The following is a 14,011-nucleotide window of genomic DNA, read 5'->3' as shown; positions in this document are numbered from 1 at the left end:
GTCAGTACCATACAGCCTGGGTGTGTAGTGAGTAGAGTGTACCGTCTAGGTTTGTGTAAGTGCACTCTATGATGTTTGCACAACGATGAAACTGCCTAATGATGCATTTCTCAGCACGTATCCCCATTGTTAAGCGATGCATGTTTGTACTATCAGCACAAATGGGCCTACATAATTCGGTAACACCTGAGAGCATCACTATGCCACAGTAAGAGTAAAGTAACTAAGAAAACCTTTCTGCAGTTGTGAGGGAGCAGTAGCAGTAGAAATAATAATATTGTTATTACTGTGATGATCATGACAGCAAAAACAGTAATAACAGGAACAGTAGCACCTAAATACTTGCTATGGGCCAGGCATTTTTCTGAGTGCTTTAATCCTCACAACAATGCTGTGAGTAGGTACTCTTATTATTTCTTTTTTATGGAAGAGAGATCTTAGGCACAGAGTAGTTAAGCAGCTTGTCCAGGATCACGCAGCTGGTATGGAAGAACCTAAATCTGGAGCCATTTATTCCAGACTCCACACTCCTGACCACTGTGCTGCACCACACAGCTAAGTCTAGTTCACTCGCGTTCCATGGTTAGAGTGCTACGTCCAGCACATACTCTGCTTGGAGCCATGTCAAGTTACTACAGAGAGAATTTTTTATACCACGATGATAGGCTAAACCATATTGCAGTAGAATAATGTAGCATGTCCAATATCTACACAAAAGAAACAGAACAGTTCAGTATATCATAAAAGTTAGTCTTAGAAGAGAAAATGGGCATCTTTGCATAACTTCAGAGCTAAAGGTAGGACCCTTTAGATGCCAAGTATAATGCAGGTGACCTAATGCAGGTGGCCTAGCATATGGTTTAGATAGGTGGTTGGCTGTTCCTTGCAATGGAACATTTGTGTGTAGAGTTATTTAAGATTGTTACATGGAAGTTTATGTCCATTCTCAATGAAAGATCACAGGCTGATCTTTTCTCTGACCTAGTGATAATTGAAGAGGCAGATGTATTAATACTTATGAATTCATCTATTCATTTGTTAAATATTTGTTGAGCACTTCCTATGGCTTGGCATGGCCCTAGATGCTGGGCATACATAGTGAACAAAATAAACGAGGTCCCTGTCTTGGGGAGCTCATGTTCTAGTGTCAGAAGACCTGTTCCCCTGCTCAAGTGGACTAACACTTGGCCAGAGTGGGAACAGAGCTTCAGAGTAGGCAGCAGCGTGTGCAGTGGCCCAGAGGGAAGGCCGGGCATGCCTACAGCAGGAGCGGGTGTGTGGCAGCCCTTTAGAGGAGCTTATGTATCTGTGCTGGCTGCTGCCTGTGGGCCCTTGGTATAGACCTGTGCCACTTTGTTTATTATCTCTGTGCAAGGAGAAGACCTGCAACCAGAAGAGGAGGAACCAGCAAGAGAACTGCAACCAGAAGAGGTTGAACCAGCAAGAGAACTGCAACCAGAAGATGATGATTTCCTTATGGGGGGTAATGCAGAGGATAGATTTGAGCCCCTGGAAACTGGGACGTTTCATGAAGGTAATTTGATTTCAGAATAAAATACAATAGGCTATTTGTAATTATGATAATTGGATTTTTTCTTAAACACCTTTAAAACCAATACTTAACGTTTATCTAAAGTTTTTTTACATTAAAGCTAAAAACTTAATTACAATGAATTTTTTTCCTAAAATAAATAGATATCCCAATTTTGATTCAGAGCACTTTTAGGGAAACTCTCAGAATATATAAGTTTCTTATAGAAAGGGAGTGAAATACTTCAGCACATTACTTTTACTGTGCTCTCCTTCCTAGAGTGCCAAGTGTTACTGGAAATTCAAACACCTGATGAAATATGCTACTTGATAATCTATCACAGGCTCTTGTTCTAATATCAGATCTGTAACTACAGATGTAGAAATCTGTAACTAAGATTGTGGGTAGAACCCAATTCTTAACTTCTGTACTAGGCATTGGCAAACTTTTTCTGTTATTGTCCAGAGGGTCAGTATTTTAGGCTCTGCCAACAATATAGCCTCTGTTGCAACTACCTACCTTTGCTGTTGTAGCACAAAGACAGCCCTAGACAATACCTGTAGGTAAGTATGGCTGTGTTCCAGTAGACCTTGATTTACAAAATCGGGAGGCAGGCTTCATCTGAGCTATGGACCATGGTTCGCTGACATCAGTCTGTATCAATTTTGTAAATCAAATTTAAATATCTGGTTTATTTAAATTTGTTATTTTAAATAGCCGGTTATTTAAATATCAGTTGAATAGTTTACCTTGGATCATTTGCAATAGGCAAGTTAGAGTTACAGCTGTTCACCATTGGCATATAAAGAAGTAATTTCTGTGATGATGAAAACGTTTTATTCATATATTTTGTGCTCCTCTATGCTTTAATGTGAGACTACTATGATTATTCAAAGCCCTGTTAAATTAAGTACACATGCTTTGTTCTTATGGTATACATTCTCTCCCCTCTTTACTTAAAGTAGTCCTTTAAGACCTTAAGAGTTCTTAAAAGATTTTAAGCCACAGGTTTTGTTCTCTGATTGGTTTATGTCATTTTATTTAAAATATATAAATATATAAATGATATAATTTTATACTTAAGATGACTACTAATGAAACATTGTTTATTTAACATGGATGTTTCATTTCTAAAGAGTGATAAAAGAAAAACAAATCTTTAAGCTGGGGGGAAAAGGTTGGGGGCACCAACACAAAATTAACCACATTACACATTATGTCCCACCATATAATCATCAGAGTCTGTGGTTGAGCTGCCTTAGATTCCATGCGATAACACAGCACCACAAGCCACAAAGGATCGAGACCAGAAGTGCCTGGCAGGGTTCAAGGATTAGCTAAGCCTAAATGGAATTCAGAGCGGTAGACAGAATGGTGAGAAATAAGCAGTAGACAAGGTCCACAGCACTAGTCAAGGTGGGACGTCTAGAGCCATAGGGTCATGGATTCAGAGGCAGAACCTCTTGTGAACAAGATCCACAAAGATGGACTGATTTCCCTACAAATAGTTTTCAATCTTGGATGCAGTTAAGGTCACCTAGAGAGCTTTTAAAAGAATACCTGTGACCCACCCTAGTCAAAGTGAATCTGAATGTTTGGGGTGTGGGGCCCCCTAAACGGAAAATGGTAAAAGCTCTTTGGGTGATTAAATTCAATTGCAGCCAGGATTGAGCAAAAGTGCGGCTGGGCTATTTATTTTTTCTGTGCCTTACCTCACATCCTACTCTGCTGTTAAGACTTGAACATCTGTGCTCATAGCCGTGGGCATCAGGGTGAGCGCCACAGGACTCGTCCAAGCTAAGGATTGAGTGGAGAGGGAGCCTGCACACAATGTGGTTGGCAAATGGCTGCAAGGACTATTTTAAAGCATAAAAGTTATGAAAAAGTAAGGTATATCTACTTCCCACAGTATTTAATATATTGGGAAACTACTTTAGAAGCAAGCAGCTCCTAATTTATGAATGAATGTATTTCCAGAAGTTTATATTCATGCCTGTTGTTGAGAGCAGGAAATGCACTTTTTCTTAGAAATAATGTTGTAAGTGATAGTTTGATTTCCATACTAACCTACAAATTTGTATATGATGCATAATTTTCAGTGAAAAACGTAAACTCAAAATGGTTTTGAATATGTATATGATTTCAGCTGCATTGTGCTTTTAAAATAGGCATTTATAGACTAGCTTTAGAATTTTAGGCCTTTAGTTATCTGTGTTATCTAGCTGTCTGTTAGTTATCTTTAGTTTCTGTGGGGAACATGTTTCTAGTTTCTGAGTAGAAATGCTGACAAAATGATTTCCACATTTCCCTGGTACCTCCTGCTGCCTCCTGTCTTCACCAAGATGGCTCAGAAAGGTTGATACTTGCTCAGAATTTTGATTCCTTAGATGCTGTTTATACAACAGATTTCAGTTAAGAAACTCAATCAAAACATAAGGAATTAGATATTTTTGAGGTTGGGAGTTACAGATTGAGGGTAGGAAGAAACATTTCTAAGAAGTTCATGAACTGAAGAAACCTTATTTTCTGACCTAATCTTTAATTGGGACATAGATTCAGTTTGAACCTAAAAATTACTTATTAAAAGTCTTCAGAAATTAAAAATATTTACGCTTCAAATAGCTGTTAGATAAAATTACCAAAGGTCGCACTAGTGGAGAGGATCATTCACTGGCAGCACTTTGCCATCAGGGGCATGTGGTTAAGCTTGTCAACACGTTCACCTCTCAGCTCCCCACACTTAGAAAGTCTCCCTGTTCTTCCTTTGTGTTCCCATGTACAGTCAAGGTGCTCTTGCTCTAGAAGAGAGAACACCATACTGGAATGGGAAGTAAACCAGAAATGAGCCCCTTTCCTGGGTCCAGCCTTCGTCACTGTTTTACTCTGTCTAAATCATCCTCTCCCTTTAGCCCAGGTTATGGTGTGTGTCAACCTTGTGGGGTTGTTGAGTGAATCAAGTAAGAGAACGCTGAGAGATTTCTAAATGTAGTTCTAGTAAAAGATAAAGTGTTTAGCAGACATTTAATTGATATTTTCATGTTTTATTTTAATAGTTATTTGCTTTCAAAATAAAATCAATGATAAGCATAAATTCAGAATATACATATATGGTGTGTGTATGTATGTGTGTGTGTGTGTGTGTGTATATATATATATATATATACTGTTTTATGAAAGTAGTAATACCGATTTAATGTTATTTTTTTCAGAAACTGAAGATAGTAACTATGTAGAAGAGACTGGTAAGATTTTAGTACTATTTTTTAATTAGATTGAGTCTTTTCCTATAAAAGAGCATCATGAGAGAGATAATACTCTAATTATTAATAGTAATATATTGTATAGGATATATCATATGTATAAAATACATATATCTAATATAATATATATTTAATATATAGTATAATATATATTACTATATACAGTATAATATATATCTAATATAATATATAGTATATCTAATATCATAGATAATATATAGATAATATATAATCTATAACATATATAATATATCTAATAATTAGGTTATATCTAATATATTATATCATGTATATATGTATGTCTTTGTGAATATAGCTTCTGTGCCTTTGAAGTCTACTTCCTAAGGACAAATTCTCAGTACAGGAATTGCTAGGTCAAAAGATACAGTAGAATTGCGTTTTTGTTGTCTAAAATTGCAAAATCAGTGAAAGGTCCAAATTGTGTATTGTCACGTGTCAAGTGTCCCCAGAACGTATGGCCACACTGGAGATGAACATGTCATCTTTCAATAAGCCTGAGTGTTGGCCAGTTTTTCTTCCAGTCTTAGAATAGACCCTTCTTTCTCTGCTGGAGGACCATGTGATATTGTTGGCTGGCTTTTAGGACCTATATCATTTCAAGAATATGTGTCTGTAAACACTAGAATTACATTGCATTCTGGGAGTACTGAGGTATTGAGTCTAAGTGAGTGTCTGGGATGCGTGTGTCTTCAATTAGGCTCCCTCTGTGGCAGGTGCTTGCTGAGTGGATGGGAGGAGGGCTCCCCTACACTGCTCTGTCTGTCTCATTTTTGTTTTGCTGAATATAGTTGAATTCACATAAGCTAAATGAGAATATAGCTCCATGATTTTGTGGTTCAATTATACACCCACTGATGGTGAAGACTGTCTTATTCATCATTGTATTTGGCATTTAGCACAGTTAGTGCCTGCTTGTTCCATGAGTGAATGAATGAAAGTTTGAGCATCATTATGATTTGATTTTACATTTCAGTCATTACTAAAAATTGTTCTTTCCTGTCTTAAAATCAAGTGCAATCCTAATTTGAGATGTATTTGTAATTTCCTAATTATTTTCTAATTTATAGCTTCACAGGCCTATAATCAGGATATGGAAGAGATAGTGTATGAACAGGAAAATCCAGGTTTGTGATATGTGTTCCTCTTTGAGGCAGTGGCCAAGGCCGTTTTAACCCAGCGTTAATGATTCAATCTGATTCAAGACAGAGTACTCTTTATAATACTCAGAATCATTTGTAGTTGGCCAGATGTTTATAGAAATTTCTGAATATAGTTTAATATTACATGAATAAGTGAGGAAAAAAGATTTGTTTTTCAAACCACCCTTTGGGACTTCGGTCTTTGTAGATAGGATACAGGAAAGAATATCTGGAAATGAATAAGGTGGTAGATGGGGTCGCGTCAGTCCGAGTGCAAATCCTAGTTCTGCTCCCGCCTGTCTTTGTGACTTAGCAAATTATGAAATTTTATTAAGCTTAAATTATATTAAGTGATAAGGATAATATCTATCTTACATGGTTCTGAAGGTTAGAATTAATTTATAACTGTTTTAGAATGGTGTCTAGTAATGTGTTTGTTTTTTTCATGTTTGGCAGTGGTGTATATTTTTTCTTTGTAGATGCCATTGAACCAGTAGTAGATGAGGTTGAAAGAATGTTCCATGAAGCAGGTATTAGTGAACGTTTTCATTAGATTTTAAACTTTACTTAAGACTTTACGGTTTCAAAGCTGGGCTAATACGGTGATTTTTCTTTCGATGGAGTCAAAGAAGTAATTTTAACACCTAATATAAGACTTTGCTTTGTAACAAAATTAGATTGTTAATCAAATATCAGGCTTTCATCTACCATGGGCTCCACAACAAAACAGGGTGTTAATTCCTAATGCTACTTTTGCATATCTTGCTTTATGCCAGATTGAGGAATTTTTATGAAAATAATTTACCTGCCCTTTCCTCTTTGGTCAAAGGCATTTATCACTGACTGTGCAGACATTAATATTTAAAAGAATCAAATTCTGTATTTCAGATTGTTATGTTTTTTAGCTAAGCAATTAGACAGAATGACTCATTTAATACTTATTTTGGTTTTATTCTCTCTTTTGCAGATGATGTAACATACCAAGAGGATGACGAACAAGGTTTGAAAATGCTTCTTAACTTGAAGCCATCTGTTTGTTTTAAAATCTACTCATAGTTTGATTGTAAAGTTTAGAGAATGGTGTTTTAAGCAACAAATGCCATAACTTAAAACATCCAAGTGAATGGTAGTTTTCAAAGAATTTACCTGGGGAGATTGTTTGCCTGTCCCAGTGGTTCTGCCATTGCCTAAAGAATTTCTTAAACTCTTTTCACGTGGGCTTAGGAAGCAGTTAAAAATTATTCAAGGAAACTTATCTTACTACTTTATAGTCATAGTTCTCTTTATGTCTTGTGCTTGAAAAACTCCTTTAGTCAGAGTTTAACTGCTCCAGCTGCTTCTAGAAATTGATCCCACTCTTGAATAAAGATGACTGATTGGCCAGCATGGAGAAGGTACAGAAAAAATCATTCCAGGTTTAAAGGCAGCATGGAAAAATAGTTCTGGCGAATTTGTGGCGTGAGTAGCAGCAGATTCAAATTTAGGCAATTATAGTTCCTTTTGTTGCCCAAGCACTTCTCTGCTGTTTTACTAAACTCCATTAAGTAGGTCATATTTCCCCTGCTTCCCAGATGAGAGAAATAAGGCTCATAGAATGTAAATAATTTGCGTAAGTTCATATGACTAAGAAATGATAGAGCCAATAGTGTACCCTTTTTATTCCAAATCTTCAAAGATGACTCTGTAGAAGGAAAGAAGTCAGTTGAGTATAACTTTGTGTATGAAGCAAGAAGGATGAAGAAATATGTAGAGACTGAGCCAAATATTGAGGACTTTCTATGTGCTTTGGTTTTAGGGATTGGTATTCAAATATGGATAATAAAGTGTCCCTACTTTTAAGAAATTTGTAGTCTCATAATAGTTGGTGAAACTCATTGAAGAAAATTAGAAATGGCTATGCATAGACCTAATATGCTAATTTATTAAGCGTGTGTATTCAAGATATGAGAGACGCTACCAAGATCACATCCACAGTGGCTATTTCTAATGGGATATGAATGACACCATTGGAAGAATCCTGAATCCTGGATTGTATCTTTAGGGACTAATATTTTTTATAAGAAGTTAAAGAACTTGATTTCATTTAGATTTGCTTTTCAGTTTTTATTTTGAAGGAGAAAATGGGAATTTTGGAATTAAAAGTTGCACGAAGAAGTAGGATTTGAGATAGTTTTCTAATCTCTGCCCGTCATTATAGTGTTTTTCTAAATATGCTGGTGAGAACATGTTTGGAATGCAATTTGCAGACTCCGTCTAGAGAACTTTAAAATTAAACTTGAAAGAAGTATAAAATTAGATACCAGGTTAAAAAAGATGTTGTAAAAATAAATGTATTTTCATAGGCAGAATGTCATATAAATATAATTTAAAATGTTAACAAAGAGTAATAAATACGACCTAAGGGGTCATTAAGGTTTGGTGAGATACTTTGAATTACTCTGCTACAATACATAGACTTTTTCAAATAAAATAGATCTCATAGAACAGAGGATTTATTCACTGTGTGCTAAAAAGATGCTTTTGCGGAAATTCAAGAACCAAAGTAGGGAAACCAAGGGACTGTCATGTAATTATAGCTGTAATTAAGGTAGAAACAGCCGTTTTTGGTTGGGAAAACAGAATATACTGTATTAAACTCCCCAAGCTCTAGCACCTGGAAAACATAAGGCTTACTAAAGCTATAGAGGGAACTGGCTTTCTACATAAAAAACATCCTAGAAAGTATCAAGCCTACATTGGAAAATCTGGGAAATGATGGTACAATCTTATGTCTAATTGAGCCATTTATTCGTACACTTCATATGTATTAAGTATCTGGTGTCTCAAACATAGGACACTGGAACAGGTCTAGTGAAGAATGCACATGTGGTCCATATTCCCCTGGGCCATCTGTTTTAGGAGGGAGGTCGAAATTATACAAGTAACGTCAATTTAATATAATATTCAATTACACTTGTGCTAAGTGCTGGTGAGAATGAGTACAGTGTGTCACAAGTATATGGTAAAGAGATATTACCTAGTTGGTGGACCAGGGAAGGCTGCTCTGAAGCTTGAGCTGAAGATGAGAGCAATTGATGAGGGAGGAGGAAAGTGGCTGGAAAGTGGTGTGAAGCCTCTGAGGTTGGCAGATGTGTCTGGAGGGCTGAGAGTAAGAAGACAGACATGAGCTAAGATTATGACATGGTCCAGGTCCAGGGCTTGCCTGTAGGCTAGGTCAGAGGTGTTCATCTTCACCCTAGGGCACTATTCAAGGCACAGTTTCAGATCTGCATTTTGTAAAGAACAATGGGTCTAACCTGTAGGAAATAAACTGGAGAGAAACTGGGGAGACTAGTTACCCACATCTGATTGTGCCCTGAAGCACATCTCTGCCATATGAGGAGTCAAAGGAGATGAGTTTCGAGAAAGGGACGTTCAGCAGTGTCCATGCTGCTCAGGACCCATGCAGGATGAACACTGAAAACGTACATTCGATCTGGTACAACAGAGGCCTCACTGGTAACCTTGGCAAGAACTGCTTTCAATGGACAGAAGTCGGACGGAGATGATTTAAACCAGGGTGGTGGCAGTGAAGGTGCAGGGCAGTGGACAAAGCCAAGAAATATTTAGAAGGTAAAATTGATAGGGCTTGATGTGTGGGTGTAGCTGTGAAGAGAGAGCAAGATGTCAAGAACCATGTCCACTGATCTGGCTTATACACCTGGTGGATGGTAGCACTTTCTTCCTAAGACAGGCGAGACAGAAAAGCAGAAACAGGTCATGGGTCCAGTCTGTGCATGTTGATAGTGCATGTTGAGACATCCAAGGGGAAATATCAAATAAGCTGACGGATAGAGTTTAGATCTCAGAAGAGAAGTCTAATTCGTGGTTGTGAGTTTGCGAATCATCAGTATGTACGTGGTAGTTGAAGCCAAAGGCTGAGGTCACTTAAGGAGAGAGGATAGAGTGGGATGGGGGGAGGTCTTATGGCTGGCCTTTGATGAAAGAAGATTGGGAAGGAGAAATGGAACAATAAAAAGACAGTAAGTTCACATTTAAGTCCCAGGGCAATAGTGTTTGAAAAGGAAGGAACTACTAAGAGATTTATTAGTTATTAGGGTGGGGGCTGAAAGTGTGCGTTAGATTCAATGAGGTGCTCATTGGGCTCAGTGGAGCTTCTCAGCCTGATGTGGTCGGGGCCGGAGGACACATTGGAGAAGGTTGAGCAGAGGAAGTGCGATGAGACAGCAAATGTAAATGACTCTTTGAAGAAATTAGATTGTGAAATGGGGGAAGGAGAGGGCAAGGGGAAGCAGGCCCAAGAAGGGGCTTCTTTGCGTGGTTGGTAGAGACTTGAGCAAATGTAAATGCTGACACAGTTCAGGGTGACAGTCAGCAAATATTCCTTGCTCCTTCGTCTTCCGAGAACCACCAAAGGAGAGAGAACAGTACATTAAAAAGTGTTCCTTGCTCTCCAGCAGCACAGAGAATAATATCTGAAAGATAGAAGGTGTTCCAAAATTTTTCTTTATTAAAGGTGAATAAAAAGAATAAATTTATAACTGTGCTGGTTATAAATTAGAAAGCACAGGAGAAAGTTTGCTCCTAGTGTATCAGAAAATTTGAAGCATTTTGGAAGATGGAAAAGCAGGGATCAAGTTGACTAAGAAAGCTGGGACCCGACTGGGCAGGGGGACTGCGGCAGAGACAAGAGCCCTCCCCGCAGCGGAGCAGAGCAGCAGTAAGCCCTGTGCCAGCAGATAAGAGGAGAAATGGGTGATGGGCTGTGGCTTGGGTACAGAATTAAGGGTCTGCCAACTGAGTCCTCGTTCTGAGGGCCTGGCAGCAGGGGTGTTTGCCCCCAGGTGAAAGATCTGGGAATTGTTCCCTAAACAAAGGCGAGAATCTGCCTGGTGAAAACCTGGACCCAGAGTGGTAAGCAGAGTGGAGCCTTGGGTAACTCAGAATGTCCACTGCAGACATGAAGGAAGTGAGAAAAGGAAATTCATGCCACCTGGGAATAAACAAATTATTGGATCCTGGTAACAAGTGGTTGGGGAGGAACTTTAATTTTCCCCGTTTTACAAGAAGGAAGTATATGTAGCTGGCCATCTCCAGTGGCTACAAAGTGGCTGATGTGGAATTTGAACCCAGGCCTGTTTCACTCCAGACCAAACTCATCCCCTCCCTGCTCTGTAGCCTGCGTTTCCCAGCAACTAAGCCCCAGAAGTTCAAGGATAAATTAGACATTGTCTCTGCTCCTAACTTCTACAGCCAGTGTTGTGTTATCATGAGAGTTGTGCAGTGTTAAAGGATTATTTTGTGTGTGTGTTTTATAGTACGCGAGCCATTGGAACATGAAGGGATAGAAAATTCAGGTAAGCTTTTTCTCTAAGCACACGTTTCCTGCAAGTCAGCCACCCTGTGCTTGTTAAAACTCGTGTAATGTGTAGAACAAACATAGTTGTAGTAAGAAATACAAGACATTTTCAAGTCACCAAGGAAGTACTATTGGTGTATTTATTTCCTATTTATGGTGTAAGGTTATGTCAGCAGGGTTAGTATCCACTTATTAATGTATTCTCTGAATATAATTTAGAAATTAAAGTTGATATTCTAGTATAAATACTTGAGTATAAATACAAGTATAAATACTTGATAAGAATCCTTAGTCTAAAAAGAGCCCAGTATAGGTCTCTGAGTTGATATAAGTAAATTTAAAGATCTAGTGGAGGTGAGCTAACGTAAGATGTGTTTGCCTTTTTTTTAGATAATGCTGTAGAAGATTCAAACGTAATTTTAGAAGGTAAGTTAACTTTATAGAAATAGTTTTAATTTTCATTTTAAAATTATGTTCATTTATTCGACAGTTGGGCACTTACTCTTTGCTATCTGTGCAGTGCCCAGGGGCTGGGAGGACGAGAGTGAAAGAGGAAGATGGAATTCCTGCTTTCAGGGCTGGCATTCTAGTGGCCAAACATGATAAAGTAATTACAGATTATGAAAAGTTCAGTGACAGAGATACAAACAGAAAAGTGTGATAGAAAATAACTGGTTAAAGTGAGGAGGGCTACTCTAAGTAGGAGGAGATGATCTTGTGAGAAGAGGTCAGCCTTGGGCAGAGATGGGTTAAATATTTGGTCATTTATGTTGTTTATTCAGCTGGAAAAAACTTTTCTGGAAAGTGAAGGGATGGTTTCTGAAAAATAAAAATTGTGGCATATGTTACACAGTGGTACTTTAACACAACTTAGATTAGTCTAGTTAACACTTTGCAAAGTTCTTACTCATATGTGATTTCAGGTGTTCCTCACAGAAGACACTGAAGAGGAGGTAGGGCAAATATCATTGTGTTTATTTTACAAATGAAGAACTGAAACTGGAGTGAAGTCAAGGGGCTGGCCCCAGGTTACCAGCTGGCAATGACTAAGCTGGTATTCAACCCAGGCTTGGGGCCTGCAGTTGACTCTGGGGTCCCCGTGCTTTACAGCAGTGGGTTGCCACAAGGAACGTGTAATGGGGAATTTTGCTCATAGAATTACTTTCAGAATTCATTTATGAGCCACTAATTATCAGTTTCCAGATTAAATGTTACTGCTCTTGAGCGTGGCTAGGCAGAATAGATAATAGTACCGTTGAGTAATGGGAGCACATAGACGGGCATGGAGGGAATGGGGGCCACTAGAATTGCCCTCGTTGTCCACTTAGCTGCTGGGAGAGACGCCTACACAGGTGCTCTGGGACCACTGTGTACAAGCAGGTTCATCTTCATGTAGTGGGCTGGACTGAGTTCGCATTTTCTCCTACCTCCTCTTGCTCAGTTCTCTGAAGAATACAGCTGAGTCTGTTTTTTCATTCAGTTGGAATCAGAAAATGGAAACCCAAAATCCCTAGGAAGAACTTCATCCAACCCACCCCACATATATTATTATAAAAGAACTAAACACCAGAATATGCAACTTGGCCCTGCCTTTCTTATATTAGAAATACAATTTTTTCCTAAGAGTTTTCAGGCATTTTCATAAGCCAGTAGAGGGCGTGGCAGAGACTGCTCAGGGAATTCCTTCTGGTGGATTGTGGGGGTCCGGACTATGCACCGTCAGCCCAACCTGCGGTTTCTGTGCTTCTACAGCACCTGAGTGGACAGCGAGAGGGAACTCGTCATCTTCCCATGTCCACTAGCCTTCTCTTTACCCCCTTCCCTTATCTTGGCTGGGTGCATCAGTACTTACTCGGATTCCCAAACCGGAAATGTGAGAGTCGTCACTGAGTCCTCCTCTCCCTCTGTAGCTAATCCCAAGTCCTGTTGACTAGGCCTCCTGAATATTTCTCAAATCCAGTCTTTGCTCTGTAGCTCTGGTGATCTAGTTCAGCCCCCCATCATCTTCCTGGACAATGGCAGTGGCCTTCCATCAAGTCTTCTTAACTCCATACTTGTCCTCTTCAAATCCATCTTTCACAATGCCGTTAGGATAATCTATTCAGAAGTTCAGATCTAATTATATCAATCCTGTGTTTAAACCCTTCTGTTCTTCCCCATCTGTGCCAGTAAGGTTCCTTTCTATTGCAGGTAACAGAAAACTGAACTTGAATTGGCTTAAGCAATAAAGAGACAGGAGATAGTTCAGTCGGGGCTTTGAAGGACCTGGTACGGAATTTGGATTATATTCTAAGTACAGTGAGAATCTATGGAAATATTTAAATGAGAGATGGCATAATCTGACTTATGTTTTGAAGAATTACTTTCACTTCTAGTTAGAGAATGGATTGGATGGAGCAAGAATGGAAGCAGGGACCACTCTGTTGGAAAATTATTGTGTATCCAGGGAAATGATCATGGTGGCCTGGAGTAAGATCATGGCAGTGGAAGTGGAGGGGAAAGTTTTGAACTTGACATACGTTTTAGAATTACAGCTGATGAAACTTTCTAATGGTTGTGATGTAAAGAAGAATAAAGGGGGCCTTTGGTTTGGTTTGAGTAACTGGTGGATGATGGGGCCATTTGCGGAGAAGAAAACTAGAATGCTAGAAGAAATTGGTTTAGGGAAATAAACCCAAAGCTCAATATTAGGTATTTTACA

The 14,011-nt window shown here is 38.7% G+C and overlaps 1 protein-coding gene across 3 annotated transcripts in view; it reads left to right on the top strand.

Annotated features, from left to right (window-relative positions):
* ASPH (aspartate beta-hydroxylase) overlaps positions 1-14,011 on the top strand; it is a 208,054-nt gene that overhangs the window by 71,514 nt on the left and 122,529 nt on the right. For 2 of the 3 annotated variants that reach the window (XM_046641924.1, XM_046641926.1), the window contains exons 6-12: positions 1,376-1,534; positions 4,741-4,773; positions 5,880-5,936; positions 6,431-6,481; positions 6,919-6,951; positions 11,270-11,308; positions 11,701-11,736. In XM_046641924.1, the coding sequence (XP_046497880.1) occupies positions 1,376-1,534; positions 4,741-4,773; positions 5,880-5,936; positions 6,431-6,481; positions 6,919-6,951; positions 11,270-11,308; positions 11,701-11,736 (408 nt within the window). The remainder of the gene's footprint in view (positions 1-1,375; positions 1,535-4,740; positions 4,774-5,879; positions 5,937-6,430; positions 6,482-6,918; positions 6,952-11,269; positions 11,309-11,700; positions 11,737-14,011) is intronic. The other variant, XM_046641925.1, reaches the window with a different exon arrangement.

The sequence above is a fragment of the Equus quagga genome, chromosome 16 (genome assembly GCF_021613505.1).
Source record: "Equus quagga isolate Etosha38 chromosome 16, UCLA_HA_Equagga_1.0, whole genome shotgun sequence".
Taxonomy (NCBI): domain Eukaryota; kingdom Metazoa; phylum Chordata; class Mammalia; order Perissodactyla; family Equidae; genus Equus; species Equus quagga.
The sequence above is the reverse complement of the archived record's forward strand: the minus strand, read 5'-3'. Positions and strand labels throughout refer to the sequence as shown.